The sequence below is a fragment of the Lepidothrix coronata genome, unplaced genomic scaffold, assembly GCF_001604755.1.
Source record: "Lepidothrix coronata isolate B3197 unplaced genomic scaffold, Lepidothrix_coronata-1.0 Scaffold2, whole genome shotgun sequence".
In the NCBI taxonomy this organism is placed as follows: Eukaryota; Metazoa; Chordata; class Aves; order Passeriformes; family Pipridae; genus Lepidothrix; species Lepidothrix coronata.
This window is the reverse complement of record NW_016690182.1, coordinates 1,042,602-1,065,725: the sequence shown is the minus strand read 5'-3', so window position 1 is coordinate 1,065,725 and position 23,124 is coordinate 1,042,602. Positions and strand designations below refer to the sequence as shown.

Sequence of the window (23,124 nt, the reverse complement as noted above, 5' to 3'; positions counted from 1 at the left end):
TGTTCTAACTAGGATTTGTGGCATAGGTACAGTGTGATTTCCAAAACTAGAACGGTCCCTGCTGGCTCAGGCATTCTCCTGTACAGTGACTGAGGATGGAGTGACCTGGACACCACCACCTTGGGGAGCTTTAGTCCCCTGCTGAGCCCAGTGTCTTTAGTTGGTAGTTGCAGACTCTCTGCAGGAGGCTGTGGACAAGTGCAGGGGAGTTGTGAATAGTTCCCCAAACACCTTTATTTTTTCATTTAGGTCTTAAGAGGATGGTGAACTGTTTTCTCTGTTGTAACGTGAAGTCAGGCAAGAAGGAATCTCCACTGCTCCTCCAATATGGAGCAGAAGATTATTTTTTGAGCGCTGAAGTGTTAAATGCTGAATCCCCGTTTAAGCAGTTTAAAAATATCAGACCATTGTGGTAGCTGAGAAAACAACAGATCCCGTGTGTGTATCTTGTTTGGCTTTGTGCACATAGGTGTCATTTCTCCCCTGACCTATTTAAGAATAGCATTTGTACATTTGTTCTCCTCGTCTTCCCACCCTGCTGCTCTGAAGCCAAGGTCTAGCTGGCAACTGGAAATAAATAAGTACACGCAGCGACTGCTCCATTTCCCCCTGTGACTGCTCCAGATCCATAATTCCCCCAAGGTAGATGGGCCATTACACACGATAAGATCACTAACGTAGCAGGTGAATATTAGATATATGAAGTTAGTCAGCTGTAAATAAAAGGCCTGGCAAAGAATAAAAGGCAAAATGTTGTCCCTGAGGAAGTGAATGGGGATATGAATGCCTTCCTGCCCTAGTGGCCTTATGAGCTGATGCAGAATCTGGAGTGTATCCACCTCCCAGGTAAAAGGCATGTGGCAGCCTAGGCTTCGTCCTTTCCTTACTTGGAGGCAGGAGCTGACTCCTTCCAGGCATGCCTTGGGAAGTTGGGTACAGCAAATCTTCTCATGTGGTGTTGGTCTCTGTCTCTGCTTGTGGCATTTGGAAGCCTCAAGTCCATCCCATGCTCTCCTGGTTAGAGGTCTTTATCCAACCCCCCAGTAGCAGAGTTGGGGACATCCAGCAGACTCCCCATTCTTTATTTCTCCTTCTTGGAGTGTGGTTTGTCTCCCAACTCTGCCTGGCAATCCTGGGGTGGCCTTGAGTTAAGTCTTTTGAATGTCAGATACATCCTTCTCCTCTGACACAGAGGTTTAGTGTTATTTACTACAGCAAGTTTCTCAGCTAAGGATTGCAAAGGCAAAATGAGCTAAAAGGTGACTGGAAGGTGCTAGAAAATTACAACTGTCTATAACTTTCAACTACTGCATTATATTGCTGCTTCCTTGTCTCTTGCAGAGTTCTGTGGTGGTTGTTGGCTTGGACTGCATTGTGTTTAGTGGGGCACAGGCCAGTGCTTCAGCAGCGTGTAGTTGTGGTCAGCACAGGGTACCCTCCCTCTTGCTGCCTTCCTGGAGAGCTGCACACGTGTGTCTGGAGGCAAAACCAGCTCTTGGTCTGCCCGTGGGGACCATTGCTGGGAAAAGGACGATGGACATTTCTTTGGTAAGCTTTGGAGTGGTGCTGGGCTGGGGGTTCACCTGGTTGTGTTTATCATGGCACATCTTCTGTGAGTATGTCAAGCAGAGAATAAACTGTGCAAGAGCAGAGAAAGCACTGACACCTGCAGAGAATATGAGGAACAGGAAAACTGGTCCTTTATTCTTTTTTTCCTCCTCTTTCTTCTTCCAAACTTTGTTTGATTCTTTTTTAATGTAAACAAAATGAAAAACATAATAGGCAAGGTGCCAAGTGGTTTATTAAAAGCAACCCTAGTACACCAGCTGCAGTTCAGTAGAAGTTTAGGGTGCTCGGAAAATATGAATTCAAGGACTTTTTTATATATATAAGTTTTATTATGGAAGTCCAAGCAAGAAGAGGCTTTCTTGATACTGAATAGTGATGGGAGCACTCTTAAGTGTTCCTGTAAGGAGCAGGCCTGGGTTTGGGTTTTCTGGACCTCTTTGGGCCTTTGCCGTTCTCCAGCTGAACTGATACAATCAGTGGGTTGAGACATTTCTGAGACACTGCTGTGATTCTGTCTTGTACCTGAAAAAGGCAATATCTGAAGAGCACAGACCCTTTTACTCTGTATGTGGGTTGACTGGTCAACTAAGTGAGCCACAAGTGTTCAGCTTGAACCTAGAAAAGGTCCAACATGGGTTACAGAGCCTTCCTGTGGCCAAGGGATTGCTGCCTGTCAGGTGAGTTGGGGGCAGACTGGTCCACTTTAATGGTCAGTAGCTTGCAGTTGAGTCTGGCTTCTCATACCCTATCTTGGACAGTGCTTCAGGATTGACTTCCAGTTGCCAACTCAAATTAGAACTCAAACCATTTGTCTTGGCTGGTTTTAATCTGAATTAAGGTCTTGAAATTTTTAGTGTGGCAGTCACGATGTTGGTGTCTCCAATAAGTAGCTTTTCTTTGTTTACATTTGAGTCCTCCTAGAGAACAAAAGTGAACCTCAGGCTTAAGCTCTCATCTAGAAATAATAAAGTCCATATGGAGAATTAGTTCATTCTATCTACAATGGTTTAAATCCACATTTCATTTCACACAGGCTCTTTCGTGTGTAGACAAGGGCAAGGAATACAGTACTGTAAAATGAGGGATATTTGAGAAGCACAGTTGATTTTGAGACATCCTTTTCAGCTTTGTGGAGACCTTCAGCTGTCTAAATAAAAAGCAAACAGGGAGTGGGTAAGGGATTTTTTGTATTCCTCTCGCATATAAATACCTTTTCTTGATACTTTTTCATTGTTTCTTATCTATCCCAGTTAAGTGTTTTCCATTACCTTAAAAGAAAAAAAAAGGCTGTGATGTCCTTCACTTTTTTATCCTTTAGCTCTCCTTGGAGTGTCCATTGCTCTGTCAGTCTCAACATGTCTCCAGATTCAGTAGCTTAGAGCACAACCTTTTTGTTTCAAACCATGATTCAAAAACACATGACAGAAATACCAATGTAGCTGTCTGGGATTGGGTATGAGTGGGTGGAGGTGCTGGTGGCTCTTCCCAAGGCAATCAGGATGGTGGAAGCTCTCCCCTCACTCTCTCTGGGTGGCAGAAGTGTCCTCGTGATCCAGCTGGTTTTCCTGCATGATCATGGTGTGCTGTGTCCATACCTTTGTCATATGAAGTTAAGTCACTTTTCTTATCAAAAATAGTTACCAGTTTCCAGGCCATCTCCTGATGCTGTGAACTGCTCACTTAACGTAACCCGTGGGAATAAACTTCCTTTCCTTGTTGGTCTGTGATGAGATGTATTAATGAATGCCTGGACGAGGTTTCATCAAAAAAGCTGTTTCACTCTCCCACACCCTCTGTACACACACTTCTTCCCCTCCCAGGTCATGTAACCATCCCAAAGCTCAAGTGGTTTATTAAGTGGCCAGGACTCCAGCATGAGCACAGTTTGAATGGACTGTGTTTGTTTTGATGTGATCAAAAAACACCCACAAAGAAAATATGTTGGGCTCAGGGTGTTCTCTAGGGCTCAGCGGGGTGGAGAAGAATTCTCCAGTTTTTCTTTCACAGTGTCCCACAGCTATGCTGAAGCCCCAGTATCATTGTTCACACTGTCTTGTACATTAAGCACTGCAGCCTTTAATATACTGTAATGTGCAGCCCTTAAATATACACCTAACTTTAAACACCACTGGCTTTACTATGCAAAAATAATTCCATGTTTTGCTTTTTGGGACCACAGCCTGAACAGTCATGGCTTTGTATGGAGACGGAAAGGGAGAGGTGCTCTGTTAAAACCTGGGCAAGTCCCAATACTTGTTGCACTTGGAAAAGTGAACCTGTGTGAGGAGCTGTGAAACTTTTGTAGTGGGAGCAGGCACGGGGCACTGGGAGTCTGCAGAGCAGCAGCGAGTTTGACCGTGTGGGAAGAGACGTGTAAAGAGGGTGGGCTGAAGGGTGTTGGGAGACGAAAGTCAGATGCATATTTTGAAGTGTTGCCTGTGGTTGCACTGGCAGTTTGTAGAGAAGGAGTTGGAGAGTTGTGGAAAGAAATGTAGTTAAATAGGTAGGCTACGCTTGTGAGGAGGGGAGATGGATCCTCAAAGGCCATGGACTGAGAAATGCTGTCAAATGTAAATTAAGCAGGGGGGAAAAAATATGTTTGCAGGTTGTTTCCATCAGTTGTGACAAGCTCCACTGTTTTGGTCCATTCGCAGCTCTTAGCAATTTAACTGAGTGACTTGAGGTCCAGACAAAGGACATAATAATTTAAATTAGAAGAAATATTTAGTCAAAACCATTAAATTCACAGCTCCTGTGCAAACATCCGTTCTGTATTTGTTCTTTTGGCACTATTGCTGCAAGTGCACAGTCAAGAGGGAATTTTGAACCAGTATTAGTAAGTCACTATGTAAAACTCTTAATGCCGCAGTTCCTAACAGAAGCTTGTTTATCCCATCTCAAAATGGATGTTTCATTCCAAGTACTTGTGACCCAGGTAGTTTTACTTGGATCCAACCTGAATTCAAAATATCCCCTCCACACAGAGAGCTTCTTATGAACAGCTAGTTCAGAGGCCAAAAGTCACTTGTAGCAAGTACAGAGGATAACTTCTGAATAAATGAATATATTGGCGGAAATCATAAGCTGCTTACAGGGTGTTTGCAAACAGGAACAGAGAGTACATTCATCAAAGAAATTACTCAGTTTGAATAATTTGTTCAGCTCAGAGCATGTTTACCTGCCTGTGAGGGGAATGGGGAAGTTTAATTGGCAAATGTTTGTATTGTGCTTTGAGACAGTTGTATGAAAGGGAAGCGTTCTTGATGTTTCTGGGGTTATAATTCCTTCTGTAGTTTCTGTGAATGCCTCCTTTTTTCAGGGTTGTATAAAGAAGGGATGCAGTCGTTGTTGGCAACACGTGCACGTGGGAGAGGTCACAGAAAAAGATGTCTTTACTCCGCAGGGCACCCCGGGTGGGTCTGCCCTGCCTGCAGAGCCAGCCCCACCTGTGATCTGCAGGCACCCAGGGGTGGAGCAGCTGAGCACAGACCACCTTAGGGTGTTATGGACCCTGAGTACCCAGGCAGAGTGGTCTCTGCTTCAGCTGATGTTGGATATGGCCCTTTTTATCAAAAAGGCCTCAGTATCTTATTTTAGCCTAACCAGGTTTTGCAGAGTAAAGCATCTTGCATGAAAGCAGTGAAGCTGTGGTTGCATCTGTTCTGTCCAACTCACTGGCTGCTCTTTAGAGGAACTGTAAGAAAACTGCAAGTAAATGTGCAGATGTAGAAAAGCACATACAGGTCTGAACTGGGCAGGAAAGTACTCTATAAATACCTTAACAAACAGAGTGTCTCATTACTCAAAATCTAGAGAGAATCCTTCTCAGTTACATCACCATTGATTTTTGGAAATGGATGAGTGTCACTGGGAGCAAAATTTGGCCCATACAACTAAGTAATAAATATCTTTTTTCAGGAAGTATATTTATCAACAAAGAGTGAGTCTTGTATCTTCAAGTTACATTTGCAAAGCTACTGCCTGAAAATTGGCATGGTTCCTTCCAGTCAAGGGATCTTGGAGACAGTTTTGCTGCATCACAAGCTGCAATAGTATCTCTGAGGCTTTGAAAATGAGCACCAGTGTCTCTGCAAACAGGATACTATTTGTGAGTTCTAATTGGAACCAGTCATGTCTGAATGCTGCAGACTTTGAAATAAGGGGGCTAACTTAAGAAAGCTATTCAAGGTCTATCCACAGTGTTTCCCAGATACACAGGGGTGAAGAGCTTACTGAGATCAAGGCCCAGCTTGAGATTCTGCTCTGAACTTGAACTGAATTGAACAAATTTTGTGTGTGTGTTGTTTTGAAGACATTGCTTCAGATATCTTCCTTCCTCTCCTCCCTAGCTTGGCAGGATCTAGATGCAAAAATATTATAAGACAGGCTTTTGCAAAGGGGGAATTGAGTCATAAAGAAGCTGAATACCATATATTTAAAGTCAGTGTTTGTCTTCACACTTAACAAAACTGGTGATTGGAAAAGGTAGGGGGGAAGGGAAAGGACAATGGATCATCTTGTATAACTCTGTGATAGTTATGTAGAAGCAACTGACCTGGCTGAGAACTTAATTTTAGCTTTTGCCACTTGGCTGGAAGCTCTAGCTAACACATTCAAATACACTCTTGTATTTTGGTGCAACAGTCTGTCTCTTTAAATCCTTCCTTAAAGCCAAAAGGCATTGAAAAGAATTTTCTCTGGAAGGGGGTAGTTGTTGTGCAACTTCACACTTTTAAAAGGGTTATCAGCACTACCTTGGTTGCACTCATGGGGTCCTTGAGGACTGAGATGAGGAAAATACTGTTGATTGTGGACTCCATCCTCTTGGTGAGCACAGACTGGCCTCTTCCAAAAGCTGTCCCTGTTGACAGCCTGGGTGGCTCTCACAGCCCTGGTGGGTGCTCTGGCAGCTCTGTTGTTGCAGTGCTCAGAACCCAGGCACAGTGTTCCACAGGTCTGTGTGCAGGATTTGCCAGGATCTCATCTCCACTGCAGAATTATTCTGCAATCTCACTTCTGCTTTTAAAAATTTACTTTCTAGCACTCAGGGCTGCAGGAAAAGTCTGAAAACTGTGACAGGAGTGTAAACCAATGCCATACTGGCTCCCTGAGCTTAGAAGGGCTAGGGAACATTTGCTCAGAGTCCTTGGAACTGTTCCATACCCTTCAGTCAGAGTCCTGTGGGTTTGGGGCATGGGCTGTGTCACTTCAGCATTGTTCTAGAATTTGTGGTTCTGTCACAAGTGGGAAGTGGAGGCTGTTTTTGTCTTGTTGAGGGATTTGCTTTCAATAGCTTCTTGGGAGAAGGTCTTCAGAGGATTATGTGCTTCTTGAGGTACTGCATAGAAACTTGGATCAACAAGGATTCAGAGACTTGGGAATTCATCTTGGACCTAAGAAATGGAAGTTTTGTGACCGTCTCTCTCCAGGGCAGAATGCAAACATCAGCACTTTGCTTGTTGAGCTGAGATGGGGTTACAGAGAGCAGGGTTGCCTGGGAGCCTGCCAGGAGGTGTAGGAAAAACTCATGAAACCAAGGTGTGTTTTGAGTGGAGAGACTTGTGTCTCTGCGAACAGGAGACGAGGTATGAAAGGATAAGGTAGCAGATATTATTTCTGGGAGGCAGGAATTGGTAGGATTATTAAAAAAACCCCAAACAAACCACCCACCCACCCTCCCCCCCTTCAAATCTCCCTCCCCCCAAACAACAACAACAACAACAAAAGGCTAAAGAAAAAAGAGAAAGAACACCAGAATTTGACTAACTGAATATATGGATATGCTGTAATAATTTGCAATAGACAGAAGGTGGTTTTTGATGGAGTTGCCCTATGCAGAACTAGACTAGTGGGACCAAGGACTTCTTATTAAGATGGGAAAACCTGGCCCCAGGATAGAGTCTAGCTTGGGCTGTTTGCTGTTGACATTTCTCTGCAGTGTAAACTTGAGAGTTTTCTCAGCTGGATATATCTTGTTGGCCCTCCACTGTTCACAGATTTTCTTTAAGTTGGGGTTGGAGTGAATCAGTACAAAATACTTAAAATCTGAAGTCTTATGTGATAGTGAATGTTCTTTTGTTGTGATGCAGTGGTACATGGAAATCCTCAAAATTAGAATGAATGGAAGAGCAGATGGGCTCTGATCAGGAAAACCATAAATTGTAATTCTCTTGGTGTGTATTATCTTGTGGTTTGCTTTAGTCTTTATTTAGACCAGCTTTAGAAAGTTAATATCAACCGTTAAACCTTTTAGGCTATCTTCCCCCCTCTTTTTTTTTTTTCTGTTTTAGAAATGAATAAAAGAGCTTTGTACAGTTCTTGAAACTGAGCCTGAAACAGCTCTGAACAAAATATAGTGTTCCTTTCAAAATCTTGGAAATAATTACATCATAGGCAAATTGGGCCAGAAACCGTTAATAGTATTCTTTGTGGAATGAAATCCCATGGGAGGACCTATTTCAGCAAACTGGCATTGTTTACAAATAGATGCAGTGGCAGATACAGTTGTCCCATTCTGAGGGACAGCTGAGACTGTGCCCCATAATGGACTTCACAGAATAACCGCCTTGCTTTTGATAAGAAGCCGAAAACGTGCCCTGGTGCTCCTGTGCTCGGCCTCACGCCAGCAGTCTCGGGAGTGAAGCCTGATTTTGGCACTGGAAAGCTATTTGTAGGTGGGTTAAAGAGAAAATAAAAGCCTCTTTTGCATGAGCTCCTGCTCTGCGAGAATTGCTGGAGAGACAGGGAGACATATCCAGGTGTCTCTGCTGGGCTTCAAAGGCTGAGATCTCCATCACCCATCTCTGTGCAAAAGTACCTGAACATCATGGGCTGTCCCTTCCCCAGGATAACACACAGAGCACGAGTGGTTCTCCCTGTTACCTTACAGTAGTTTTCATCACTGGCTATTACCCCCCTTCCTTCCTTACTAGAAAACCTTCTGCATTTCAGGATGGAAATCACAAAGATTAGTAATATTAACTGTTTGACCTAAATCTACAAAAGCATTTAGTTCTTTAGGTAAATAGGCTAGTCTGTACTTGAAAACTAGATTGGCACAGGCCCTAGCCTGGGCACGGTTATAGCTGTTCCTGAGTGATATAAAGCACATTAGTGCTTCCATATGTGCTTCCATAGGAGTGTGGGCTGTGTCCCTCCATTGCCAGAGCAGCTCTTTACCTGGACAGTGGGGGCTGTGTGGGTACAGCCCTCTCATGGGGGCCAAGCACATCCTGGGGATCGTGGTTTTCTTGTGCTTTCCCAGGTGGTGTGATCCTCTCTGACAACTGCCTCCAGTTCATGACTCCATTAGTTGGGACTGTGTAATCTTTTCCACACTTCCGTGCCTGAAGGCAAAGCTCTAGGGAGCAACACCTGGTCGGTGGCTGCCTGTGGTTCAGTGTGCAAGTGGAGGTGAGCACCTCCCGTGGGAGCAGACCCATGTGGTAGCAGGACAGAATGAGTCTTGGATTGTTTTCAGGATATGAACATTTTTGATTTTAAGGTAAACACATACTCATTTTTATGTGCAAGAAAGTTTTTTAATTCGTACTTCAAAATGAGTTTCTTTTGAGAAGATTGTTCCTTTTGAAGCCCTAAGCTCTCAAAACATAGCAGGGAGGGAACAGAGTTTTAATGCTTGTTACCCATATCCCCTCAACATGCACTTTTGTTTCTTACCTCATAAAAATGATTGACTACAATGCCAAGTAGTTTCAGTAAATCATTTAAATTTTACTTTGGAAGTCTGTTTTGGAAAATTTGGATTGTAAACAACTACAGGGAAAAAGTTATAAGCAAATACTTAAAAAGCCTGTAACAGGGATAATACAGTGGTTTTTAGGAATTGACCACTGAATTTATTTCTAGTTACCAACGGTAACTTTATTCAGACCAAACCTCTAACAGAGAGGTTTTCTTATTCCACCAGAAGGCTTTTCTCACCCCCTTTCCCCCCCCAGCCCAGCAGCCTTGGCATCCTCCCTTCACAGGCATGTTCTGTGTTCTGCTTTGCAGGAGGCTGTGAGGGCTGCTGAAGATGTCCGATAGTCTGGATATTGAAGAGAAACCTCCAGCCCCACCGTTGAGAATGAACAGCAACAACCGCGATTCTTCAGCACTGAACCACAGCTCAAAACCGCTTCCCATGGCCCCCGAGGAGAAGAACAAGAAAGCCAGGCTGCGCTCCATCTTTCCAGGAGGAGGGGATAAAAGTAAAGTATCAGCAGTGCAGATGGGTGGCTCCATCTCTGTGCTTTCTGGTGGTTGGTGGTTGTGGTGTTTACTTTCTGCCACTGTTTTCTCTCTGTTTCAGTTGCAGACCGTGGTACCAAAGCCTTCTGTTCCAATTGCTCTAGAAGCATGTTTGGAAAGAGGAGGAGGTGTTCAGTCAGTTACTTTCTTGTCTCCGAAAAGCCACTAAAATGTGCCCACATTGTGCAACTTGCCTTTTAAAAATAACTTTATAGTTAAGCTGGGGAATCCTTTCCTTTGGATTTTGCTTTGCATTAGCAGTAAAAACAGACGAGGTTGTGTACTTTTGGAAATACATTTGCAGAAGTGAGAGGGCAGTATGCCTGACACTTTGAGGGGTTTTTTAGAGCACTTACATTCCAGTAAGAGGAGCAAGGCTCTTCTTTCTTGTTGCTTTTGCAGTGAGAGTGGACACAGAATGGCTTGGTTTAAAACCTGCAAACTGTGATTACGGCAAGAGAGTCTTTTAAACATGCAGCAAACAGAATTCCAGTTGCATTCTTTGAAATGCATTTGCAGAAAGGAGGGGGTTTTTTTTGACTTAGTGTATTGACAGAATGAAGAGAAGGGGTCTTCTTTTTTTTCTAATGCCATGGGAACTGATGGGCTGCACCCACAAATGCTGAAGGAGCTGGCTGATGTCACTGCAAGGCCACTCTTGGAAAGGTTGGGGTGACTGGGGGATGTTCCTGATGACAAACAAAGCAAATATCATGTCTGCCTTTAAGAAGGAGGTTCTGGGGAAATGCAGGCCAGTCAGCCTCACCTTGTTCCTTGGGAAAGTAGTAGAGCAAATCCTCCTGGAAACCATTTCCACACAAATGAAGGATAAGAATGCAATCAGGAATAGTCAGCACGGATTTACAGAGGAGAGTTCATGCTGAGCTATACTGACAGCCTTTTACCTTGAGATGACAGGCTTGGTGGTGAAGGCAGAGCAGTGGTTGTTACTTCTGCTTTTGTAAGGTGTTCAGCAGAGCCTCCCACAGCACCCTCACAGACAAACTGATGAAATACAGTCTAGATAAGTGTGCAGTGAGGTGGACTGAAAACTGGTTGTGATCAGCAGCACGAAATCCAGATGGATTTCAAGAGGAATTCTGCCTTCAATGTGTGTCACTGTCCCTTCGAGGAGAGCTCACAGGCAGTAGAAGGCACAGTGTCAGCCCCGCTCCTACCCTCAGCCACAGGCAGTCCTGCAGACCCCTCTCATGGGAAGGCTGTGACTGGATGGGCCCATTCCTCAGGCAGACCTGACCAGGTTCACTCTGCAGTGTGTTCCCCCAAATGTCCCTTTCTGAGAACAAAGTTAATTTTCCACTGATTCTTTCTAAAGGTCAAAATGAAAACCTCTCCCGGCTTTTTTAATTCCTAGAAAGACTTGGGTCACTTCTTCCCTTGAGTGCTAGCAGGATGGTATTATCGCTCCCTGAGGGAGCATTTCTTAAATAGGAGGTGCTGTGTGAAATACATGCAGAAAAGGGGAGATCCAGAAAAAATCCCTCCTGGAAGTGATCACTGACATTAAAAATGTAATTAACTACCAGTCAGAACAGTCTTAGGAAACATACAAGTGTCATGATTTTAAATGTGACTGTGAGGAAAAGTAAGGTAAGATTTATAGCTTCATTTTGTTGGGTGAAATAATAAATGGAGGAAGTTTAGCTTGACTGGCCAAGCCCCTTGAGGTGGTTTCATTGCAGGGTTGGTTTGTGGGTCATGGTATCAGCTGGTCTGTGTGTGCTTCACAGACTCTGTGACACATTTTTGAGAGTCCTGCTTATAAAACAGAAGGTGACTGATACGATTGCTCTCATCTAGTGCAGTGCTTTGCAGCATCACAGTGTTATATTAATAGTTCACCACCGGTAGAAGTAAACAGAATGTGAAGAAAACACCATGGCAGGGTGTTTCTGCCTAAACCTGCAGGGACTTTGTTGTCTTTCCTTTGCTCACCAGACAGGAGGGATGCGAGGATGGATGTGGTACGGTGCGTTCCCTCCAAGGTGGTTGTGTGCCAGGACTGCTGTGCCTGGACACCAGGAATCTTTGCAGTCACTCCCCTGCTGGACTGCAGCATTTTCAGTTATTTTGGCAAGCCACTGGTGGCTCTGTGGGGCCCTTCTGTGCATCTGCAGTTGATATAAGCCGTGTAGGCAGTAGTGTCCTGCTCCTTCCCAGAGCACCTGACCTCGTGCTCCTTTCTCTCTCTAATCTCTGGGGTAAGGTATCCCATTTCCTGAGGGCAGGAAGCCAAGGCAGACAATTGAAATGAATCTCCAGTGCCACACAGGCAATCCTTGTTGAACAAGGAGCTGAACCTATTCCCTCATAGCCTGTGCTGAAGCTGTGAAATTGGCCTTCCTGTCTCAGAGCTAATAATGGTGATGGGAGCCACAATGCAGTTCACAGCATTAGTGCTTCCTTTCAGCAGAGGTGTTACCTCAGCAGAATTGAGAGCAGAAAGTAATGACTTTCTGTGTGTTGTATCACTTGTTTGATCCAGCCTTGTTCTTCTTTCATTAAATCATCTGTAATTGCTGTGAAATAAATTAATACTGTGTGTGCACTGGTGGCTCCATGGAGGCCTGAAGAAATCAGAGGGAAGCTGGCCCACCACAGCTCAGATGCCTCTTTCAGCTGCAGAGGTCCATCTGTGTTAAGGTTACTGGGTGAATGCTATCACTTCCATTGAAGCTGCTTTAGACTTGGTTGCAGGTGGGTGCAGAGTCTGGCCTTTAGGCATCTGGTTGGCTGCTGTACAGAAAAACAAGAAAAGAGAGAAGGAGGAAAACTCAGCAGGGTAAAGATAAACGGAGGAAAAGAAAATGACAAGGCTGCTGGGGTGGGACAGGAGGAACAGAGCAGGAGGGAAAATGAGAGGATGGCATGAGGGAGAATGGAAGGATGAGAGATGGAGGAAGGAACAGAATGAGCTGAAGAGGAGGTGAGCAAACAGGAGGGCGTAAGCATGAGGTCAAACCCTTCCTCTGTCTCTGGAGAAAAGCTGCCACTTAGCTGAGTCACATTTTTCTCCCAAACAACTTCTCTTTTAACATAATGGTGATGATGATGGTGATGCAGACCGTGGGAGACAGAACAATCTTTCCTTGTTCTATTTTAATCTGTAATAGGTGCTGAGGTGGTGTGGAGGCCTTCCTGGCTAAGTGCTATGCAGCAGGAGGGTATTGTGAGGGGCATTTGCAAGAAAATCAAATAGCATGTCCAGTACAAACCCCTTGAATCCAGTCAGTCAGTGCTTCAAAGAAGTAATGCCTTTTTGTATCATTTTGCCAGTGTGTATGAAATAGAAGTGATTTGATTTGCAGGGCCCAGACAGAAGTGTCAAAGTTTTTAGACTGGGGAGAGGTGAGGGTGTTGTAAAGAGATGCTTAATTCTGTATTTCATTTATAGTTTATCAGCATTTGGACCACAGGTGTTGTATCACAGTCTGGTAGGCAGAGGTCCATGAAGCAGATGAGCCATATCTTGGGGAATGATCTAGAAACTTGTCCTCCTGCAGGAGAGTCCTAGAATGGACAAGTGCTGCTTTTGATGGAATGTTTTCTGTAATCCCTTATTTTGCTTCTAGATTTGACTGTTGCTGTGAACTGAATTTGATAATTCTTTAAATCTAATTTTCACTGCATTTGCTTGCAAATGATGAGGTAGTAGAAGCCAGTGTTGTTATTTGCATAGAGATGATATCTTCTAACTGGCAACATCTGTCCTGAAAATTAAACATCAACTAAGCAATAAAAAAAGGGGAAAAGCCTTTGCATTTGTGTTTGAGATATTGCTGCCATCTTTACTGAATGCTAAATGAAACTGTTTCATCAATGAACATTGGGTAGGGGTGTGCAGCACAGAGAAAAGGTGACAATTATTTAAGGAGGATAAATGCAGCAATGCAGAGAAAGTACTAGAAACATTGAAAATACTCTGGATGAAGAGCAGAGCATCTTCCACCTAAAGGAGGCTGTAAAGACAGAATAAGAAAGATGTGCAAAGACAGGCCTCATGGAGGTACTGCCTGTGAGCAAAGACAGACCCGGGCTGGGAGCGGTGCTGATACACAGTGAGTTCAGCCTTTGGATGAGACCCCTGGGTGAACTTACAGAGCTGGCAAACATAATACTAAAACACTGAAGGAAAGTGAAGGCAGCTTCTCTCAGCCTTTATTCCACTCATTCTTTATCAGGGTCAGTAAAACTGGGCTGAAGTGACACTTGTCAGCTGTCAGAAGCGCAGGAGATGGATGACCACATTACTTTCAAAAGGTGGTAGAGGGAGAGAGAGATAAGAAGCATATGCAGGCTGACTGACTTCCAGGCCTGTCTGCTTCAGTAAGACACTCCATACTCTGGGAATACTGGTGGAATGATTTAAAAACAACAAATTTCTGGAGACTCATAAAGCCTGTTTTATGATTATATGTCTTAGTTAATTGAGACCTCAAATGAAGCTTTTCCAGCAGCGTTTGTGGGATCCTGTTGCTGTGCAGATTCTCTGTTTTCTAATACAGAGCTGCTGCTTCAGCCTTTTACTTGGCAGAGTTGTCACCTCCTGAGCTGCCAGTTTTCACAGAACCTCTAGGAACCCGGTTGTCTTAAAAACCTCTCTTCTCTAATTTGGCTGATTTTGAAACGGGTTCAAACCACATTGGAGGAAAAAAGATCCATACACACGTGTATCCTGCGTGATTTACTTCCACAGAAACCCACAGAGTGAAGTTAACAAACAGGAGTTAGTTGCTAGATATGAAATCTCAGTGAAAAGAAGAACTGATAATAGAAATCCTACTGGTTAGAGATAGCCTAAGAAGGCTACTTCATGAGCAGCTTGCTTTGGCAGCAATTACAGTGGCTGAAAGAAAAACAAAACAAAATAGCACCTTCTAGACCTTCCCCAACAGGAGTTGACCGGCTGGTGTTGTATTAGCTTGGATCTGTTTGTCAGGTTAGATGGATGTTAATTGATTTGTTTTCCACTTTTAAAATACTATTTTGAGCACGCTGATTGTGAGAAGTTTTAAATGAAAAGCTGTACAGAAAATAAGTGCTTGTTAACATTTTGCCTCTAGCCAACAAGAAGAAAGAAAAAGAACGTCCTGAGATCTCTCTTCCTTCAGACTTTGAACATACCATTCATGTGGGATTTGATGCCGTCACTGGAGAATTCACAGTAAGTAACTGCTGTATTTCATACTTACCAGAGCTTCTAGTTTCTTGATGGTAAAATAACCTCCTATTGCCAGAAACATCAGATGAGAGCACCCAGGCTGTGAAGAAAGAGACTTTTCTTTGTTGGGCTTAGGATCTGGAGTGTTTAACTTGTGATTCAGGCTGCCTTTTTTTTTTTTTCCTCCAAGGATTGTCAGCAGAGTGTCTGTGGAAAATGAAAACTAGGAAGGACGTAGGTGTATGCTGTTATCAGTCCCCCAAGCTGCTACAAGAGTTGGTTTTTCAGTGTCTTTGGAAAAGCATAAAAAGCCCCCACACACGTGCATAGTAGACAACCAGCCTCAAAATGCAAAGTCCATGTGCTCTGCAGGCAGCCCTTGGAGATACCCAGAAAGCAGCAGCATTATGGAAGTCCATTCATTGTAATTTAATTTCTTTAAAATATGTTTTCACCTGAGATGATCAAACACGTTTCTGGCCTTTGTGTACTAATGAAACAGCTGTCAGCTACTTGTATCTTGACAAAGTTCATAAGTGTTGGGAAAAATGAGTTGATAGAAGCTCCCTGAAGCGTGCAGGGGGTTTCAGAGCATTTTTTCTCAGACTATTAGTTAGGTGCAGAACCCATTAATCCCTTAAAGCTGAGATGGCAGTGGGCTTATGTGTGGTTGAGCTGTGGAGGTGAGAGGAAGCATTAGCAACTCTCTCTGTGCCACCTGTAGTGCCCTGTGAGCTGAGTGGTCAGACTGTGTAATCACCCTGTGTCAAATTGTGAATGAAGTGTGGTAGTGCTGACTGGCTGCATACACTGAACAGGATGGGACAAATCATTTGCCTGGACAAAGGATGGCCAATTTTCGGAATTTGAATCCTAAACGTGATTTTTTAAAGATTTTTTTCTTTTGATTGCCACTTTTTCTTTTTTTTTGCAAAGATGTTTCAGAAAGCTGGAAACTTTCTGTATCCTACAGTAGCAGTAGCAACAGTAGTAATAACAGTAGAAGAGAAAAAGACACATTTAATGACAGCATATCTTCAAAGGGGTAGTGAAATTGAATTATCCTTTGTAATTAGGAAATACAGCTACATTTAAAATAAGTGAACTACTTAATTAGCCTTTTTAAATAGGTGTCATATATAAAATCTTACTTCAAAATTTATTCTGTGCCAAACCCTGGGGGTTGACTAAATGCTCATTTAAAAAGCCCAGATGTGGTCATTTTTTATCAGAAACTTAGCATAAAGCTTTTAAAATTGTTTTTTCTGTGCTGTCTGTCCTGGCTTTTCCCTTTTTTCCTCTCTTTCTCTCCCTATAGCCACTTTATTGTTCAAGTTAATCTTCTGTGCCATTCTCCTTATCTTTGTATTGTATTATATGTTATGTTACTTTCTGCTTTTGTTTTCTCCCTTTTGTGTTTGCATCACTTCTTCCTGTCTGTCTTTGCATTTCCTCCTTCCCTTCTCTCCCCACTAAACGTTCAGCTCTTCTTATTCTGTATCTGTTCTTCCTTCCAACCTTCTACCTTTAATTCTACCCTGTGCTTCAGACCTTTTCCTTCTGGCTCTGTGCAAACACGATGGGTCACAGTTATGTTCTCCATAGTCTGACTTGTGGTGAGGGTCCCATTTGGTTCATGTCACTGCCAGCTGGAACAAAAAGGAGGGATGTCAAGCTTAATGCACTTCGGTTCTGAGCACAAACACTCTCTATCAGTATTTCAGGGGTCACGGTTTGGATCATTTTGAATGTTGTTATTATCATCCTGTGTGTCAAAACATGATGATAGCAGCAGAGATTTTTGCTTTAGCATTAGAGATTTTTGCTTTTTTATTTTTTTATTTTGTGTTAGATGCCACCAGCACAGGTCCTGCCCTTTTATAGAGCACAGCAGTTCTACATGACTAAATATATCCAGCTTTGTTGCTGTAGCACAGTTCCTTTTTAATATCTTTTCCCCTTTCCAAACAGTGCAGATTAGATGGCTGCTATTTTGCAACCACACAATATTTCTGCAATAGCACTGAAGTGTGGAAGTGCAGTGCTGCAGTCTGAGAGGGCTCTAACCAATTCAAAAGGAACCAAAGGGACAGGTGACTTCCCCTGTGCAGCTTGCCAGCACAGGGCTTATGCTGCAGTCCTTAGGGGAGTCAAATACCAGTGAAAGCAAGGGAGTTTTTGCATCATTAAGAACTGGCTGTCAGTCCCAGCTAATCCCAGATTACATTAGGCTTGTTTGATTTGTCCCAACCTGGATAGAACCCATGTATCAGCTGGGTAGTCGTGTGGTAAGTAGGTCCTGCTGAAGGAACTTCCACTAGCCATGTCATGGATAAATATTCCCACTGTCTAGTGATCACGCTGCCTGTCTCTTTCAAAAGTTTGGAAGTGCCATGGAAGTGTTGGATAAATGTGCAAATGTATGGGTTGGGGTTTTTGTTTGTTTCTAATTCCTGCAGCTGTCATGCCGGTCGTGCCTGCTCTCCTGGTTATGTGCAACCCACTGGGCCATTCTCTGACAACCAACCATCACCCCCAGCTGCATCCCCTGACTGTTGGTAGTTGCATCCCAATGCACAGTTGCATGGGCTCCTGAGTTCTGGCTTTCAGGCTTGAGCACCAGGCTGTGCTGTCCATCACGAACAGATGTTATGTCTCCATTTCACTGTGCTTGGAGCAACCACATTTGCTAAGAAGTAGGGCTTTTAAAGCAGAGAATAAAATTGGTTGGAAACTGTTGGGTGGGAGCATGCTGCTAGAGCTTTATGTTCCTTTATTTGAAGAAACAGTTGCATTTTCTGAATGGAGGACGGAGTGTGGTTAGCAGGGCTTTGGGGAGTGTTCTTTGTAAGGCATGCATGTTTGAAGCCGTTTCCTCATCCCCAATCTAGAAGAAAATGTGGTCACCCACCAAACTTTTAAAGCTTCAAGATTATGACATTAGTAAGTGGGAAAAGTTGTGGCTGTAGATCCAAAGAAGTTGCACATTCCTAATCAAATCAAGCATTTCTTTACAATTGTCCTGATTTTCAGTCTGACACGTATAGATTATTTGAGTTGTGGCCATACACAACCTCCCAGATTTCACAATCTGACTGGCTGCTCTCTCCACTGCACTTTGGGGACTCACTCACTGGCCAGTGGTGATCTCAGGGCTGCAGAACCCCCAAGCTTGGAAAAAACTTGTATAGAGCCATTCAAAAGTGTTAACCTGGCTTCAAAACTAGGCAAACAGCAAAAGCCCAATAGTTTTTGGTTTGTTTGTTTTTTTTTTAATCGAGACAGGAAATCACAAGTAATTTTTTCAGTCACTTGCCATTAATTCTCAGGAATGTATTTTTATGAGGGAGAGAAAAACTTGTTTAGAAGCAAGAGGAGGGGGAATGATGCTTCCAAACTTTGGAATGGTTGTGATTTTTCTGTTTTCCTAAGCCTGCCTTCCTGTAGCCCATCCGCCGCCGGATCTGTTTGGTATCCGCCTCGTAACTCCCATTTTAGATGGGACTTGCCCATTTTGGCCCATTGGTTTCCTCCTCCTACCACCTTCTGAGTTGTCCCACATTCTGTTTTAACTTTCTTTTCTTTCTTTATTTACGTCCATTGCAGCCAGATCTCTATGGCTCACAGATGTGCCCAGGGAAGCTCCCAGAGGTGCGTCACAGGCCCCAAATGCTTCTTTGAGATGTCATAGCACTGCAGCAGCAGGTTGATGTGTGTGCAGTAGATTTGTTGCTTGGCTTTTCCCACTCTTTTTTTTCATCAGTCCTAAACTTTGGAGGCCCATGTCACACATTGTTTTGTGGAGAACTTCTGAGGAAGAAGCTGTATGAAAGTAGATTGGGGTGGCACCAAGGCTAAGGTGTCGTTTTTCTTCAGTGAGCCCTACAATTCACTGGTCGCTGTCAGCTGTGCAGTAAAGGGGGGAAATGACAGGCTGTCAAATTTAGGGAACCATCCTGGGTAACTAAAGCAAGTTTTTATAAATAGAATTCCAGTGTAGAGCTGCGGGTTTCAGCGATTGGATCAATTTTCAAACACCACCCTCACCCATAAGATGTCCAAGAATTCATCCAAGGCTTTGGGACTCTCAGCCTGTTTTCTGAGTCCCTGGTTTCTGTATGTTTGCAGTAGAGAACTTAGAGGCATCCTTTGCAGCAGTGGGACACCTCAGTGTCATGCTTTTGAGAGCTGAAAGACGGATTCTTTACCCCGCAGTGTTCCCTGGTATGCTGAAAATGAACTGTATCAGGGTGGGGTTCACCTTGTAATCAGACAGCAGTGATCATTTCAGCAAAATGTGTTTGAGTTGCTAAGCGTGAAAAGTCCAGTGTAAAGCTCCTAAAAGACACTGTGTTGTCCACCAATAGAGAATAATTGTCTTGTTATGTCTGCACTGAATCACCAGGCAAACAAGCTAAGCCTTAAATCATTATTCCATGGAAGAGCAGAGTTGATTTCCAGAGGAGTTTCATGCACTTTTTTTCCTCTCACAGTCATTACTTTCTTTTCTTTTTAAAGTTGGGTCCTGGTTTTATCTAGATGTTGATAGAGAAGAGAATGATTGCATCTAATTTTAATTGTGAGGTGTCAGTCAAAATTTCTGCAAGTAAATTTGTGCTACAGGGAACGTGGGATCTTGGTAAAGATCTGTGAGGCTGTGGATTTTAAATACTCTAAACCCACTTTTTTTTGCACTTGACAACTACAGGGCATTCCAGAGCAGTGGGCCAGGCTACTACAGACCTCCAACATAACAAAACTGGAGCAGAAGAAGAACCCACAGGCTGTTCTAGATGTTCTCAAATTTTATGATTCCAAAGAAACAGTTAACAACCAGAAATACATGAGCTTTACGTCAGGAGGTAAGTTGACTTCTCCCTGTGAAAAAGGAAGGTCAGGCTTCAAAAGTGAGTCAGAGCAAAATTCAATGTTCAAGTGGTCAAGAAGCAAAGTGAACCAGTTGTCCTAAAATGAATTCCACATCTCCTCCAAATGTCATTGAAACGTTGAAATGGTGACTTTTTTTGTCGCTGGTTTTTAGAACTAACCAAGATTTTGAAACAAAATTGCCATTAAGATACCATTAGTTTGGTAGAGCTCCTGTCAACAGCTTCAGCTATAAAGGAGGTGTCTGTAGGCAGTGGGGTATGGGCAGCTTTGGAATGTAACCTGCAGGGTTCCATTCCCTCCACAGGATCGTCTTTGGCACTGGAGCTGTAATTTCCTTAGTTCAATGGTTCAACCAAGACAACTTCCACAATGCAGACTAGGAAAGCTTCTCACAAATCCCTTTAAAAACTGCACTTATCTCCAGAATTTTCCAAATTCCGTAATTAAAGGATTTGACTAAATTTACACTTACTGTGCACTAAAATAGTGATTCCCTTTATTAAGAAATGCAAACTTCGAAATAGTTCTGTTCCTGTGCTGTGTCAGAATAGAACTGCCATGCTTAAGGGGGATTTTGGGGAAGCTTTTCTGGGGATACGTTGTCACAAACTAATTAGAATGAGTGCATGCAATTTATTTAAAAAAATTAAACACAGGAAAGAGAGGAGAAAAAGCTGCTTTAGCTCTTGGGTGGAACAGAAGCATTGATTGTTAAAGAACAATTTGCATTTTCTTGACCAAATTTCTATTTAGTTTATTTACTGGCAAACAGGGCAAAAATTAGACACAGTCTAGAATTTTGTCCTGTTCTCTTCCTTGCTGTGTAAAGGAACTGTTGCTCCTGGAGGGGTGGTGTTAACTTGTTCTGTGGGATTCCCTACAACGGTCAGGTTTTTTTCCTAACAGCATCTGGTTCATTTTCCCTTGCTCTTTGCAGATAAAAGCGCCCATGGATACATAGAAGCCCATCCTTCGGTGAGTGGGAAAGTAACCTTTGATGCCCCTGGTGTTTCAGAATTATGGAGCAAGCCATGGGCTTTCCTTGGTTGTTTTTTCATTCTGTTTAATTGCTTTGAAACAAGTGAAAGTCTTATTTTGCAGACAGAAGATTGCTTGCCGGTTTTAGCCATGATGGAATATATAATTCACAACAGTATGCAGTACTGTCTAATGAGCCCATTTTAATTTAGTTTTAACAACTTAGAATCCCATTTCTATCGAATTTCATGACTTCTCCTTAGTACAGCTGGATATATAGCTGAATATAAATCAGATTATAATTGATATGTAACTCATTGGAACCATTGAAAGAAAGTTTTAAATAACCATCCACTCTAATTAATGCTGAATTGCAAGAGCATTCCCAGAGATGTAGGAATGACATCCACATTAATAGTGACCAAATTTATTAGGGTTATTGTTAGTGCATTAAATAGCAAGTGACTGAATGGGAATTTGGCTTTTATTTTTAAGTGTTAAGCAACTTCATGTGAGGTTTGTGATTACACAGCAGACTGTGCATAATGAAATGAAAAATTATCCTTGAATATTCATGCTTCAGATTTTAAGTCGATGCCACTTCCCTTATCTTTAATAAAACACACTTTTCAGAGGACGTGTGGTGTTCACCAGAGCACAGTAAGCCTTGTATGGACACCTTGGCAGATGCTGTGGTGTTTTCTTCTAGCAGACAGAGGCAGTAGTGAGACAGCACGTCAGCTTTCCAAAGTTAGCAACTCAGGCCTCCCTGTTTGCTGTGGGCTTCCCTTACTGGTATTTCTGCTGGACCAAAGGGGTGACATTTTAAAGAGAGTGTCAATGAGATGTGAATATGTAGAATGGTGCCTTCAGTTTGCTTCAGTTCTCTTAAGTGGCCTCTTCTAGCCAGCTGGAAAGCAGTTGGTAAACACTTCACAAGGCACATTTTAATTTTTTTGTTTTACCAGCAAAATTTGGGATGACATGATATAACTGTGCTTCTGACCAGCAGCTGGGACTGGTGGAGTTCAACTCACCTAACTTTAAATACCTTTAAATTGTGCTGTGCTGTAAGTTAGAACTGAGGCCCATAGGAGCACGTGCATGTCTAGATTGGATTCTGATCTCTGGAAGACTAAGGTTGTATGTAACTATCAAAGCTCCAAAGTGGCAGAGTGGTGACTGTCACTCACACTACTGTCTGTCCACAGAGCACAAAAACAGCATCAGAACCTCCTCTAGCTCCCTCTGTGTCTGAAGAAGAGGATGAAGATGATGAAGAGGAAGAAGATGACAATGAACCTCCACCTGTTATCGCCCCACGGCCTGAACATACAAAATCAGTAAGTGCCAGCTTTGGTTAGCACTGTGTTTGGTGCAGTGCAGAGCTGCAAGTTTCTGATCAGACAGCACTTGTCGTTCATGGCTGAAGACTCTGAGGGCTGGGGTCCTGCCATGACATAGTGCTTCATCCCAGCCACTGACACCTGGAAAATCAGTTTCCAGCTTTTGTGCTTAGGTGTCAGGTTCCTGGAATTCTGGCAGGGGCTGTGACTTTCTTTTCATGATGCTGTGGGTGTAAAAGTGAGCCAGTTTGTCCACAGTGCATGTGCAGGCTCCCTGTCAGCAGAGAGAGCAGTCCAAAGACACAGTTCGTATACCTGGCAGAATATGTAGGACACACTGTCCCTTGAGGTACTTGCTCCTCTCCATGTACTTTTTCAGAAAATCCATGAAAATTGAATGTGAAACTGGCCATGAACTTGTAACCCTTCATTTTTTGCCCATTCAGTATGAGAAGTGGGCAGCAAAACCAAACAGTTTTAGAGCCCTGGATGTTGCTGACACCATCTTCCTAAGGGTTTACATTCGAAATATGATCTTGGGGAGATCTCTGCCATCTTCCTGACACAAGATAATTTCTTCTCACAGATCTACACACGCTCTGTCATTGAACCTGCCGCTGCACCAGCACCAGCTAAAGAAGCCACCACTCCCCAACCTGAAAACTCAAACACAAACACTCTGTACAGAAACACAGACCGGCAGCGGAAAAAATCCAAGATGACAGATGAGGAGATCCTAGAGAAACTGAGTATGTATTGTGTATTTTATGTCTGCTAGAGCAGTGTATTTTGTGCATATCTCAGCATTAGCTGTGCCAAATGTTCCTCCTCAGTTCAGTGTCACAGAGTCACTTAAAGCTCCCTACAGAAACTGTTGTTGAGCTTTGAGGGAGGGAGTTCCTCCTG

The 23,124-nt window shown here is 43.2% G+C and overlaps 1 protein-coding gene across 5 annotated transcripts in view; it reads left to right on the top strand.

Moving 5' to 3' along the window:
• The window catches only part of PAK3 (p21 (RAC1) activated kinase 3), a 59,965-nt gene that overhangs the window by 23,502 nt on the left and 13,339 nt on the right, over nt 1-23,124 (top strand). For 3 of the 5 annotated variants that reach the window (XM_017815724.1, XM_017815744.1, XM_017815762.1), the window contains exons 2-7: nt 9,586-9,782; nt 14,907-15,007; nt 19,713-19,866; nt 20,832-20,869; nt 22,084-22,215; nt 22,805-22,967. In XM_017815724.1, the coding sequence (XP_017671213.1) occupies nt 9,608-9,782; nt 14,907-15,007; nt 19,713-19,866; nt 20,832-20,869; nt 22,084-22,215; nt 22,805-22,967 (763 nt within the window). In that variant the 5' untranslated portion in view covers nt 9,586-9,607. Of the gene's footprint in view, nt 1-1,277; nt 1,290-8,845; nt 9,074-9,351; nt 9,359-9,585; nt 9,783-14,906; nt 15,008-19,712; nt 19,867-20,831; nt 20,870-22,083; nt 22,216-22,804; nt 22,968-23,124 lie in introns of those variants that run through there. The other 2 variants (XM_017815753.1, XM_017815735.1) reach the window with 2 other exon arrangements.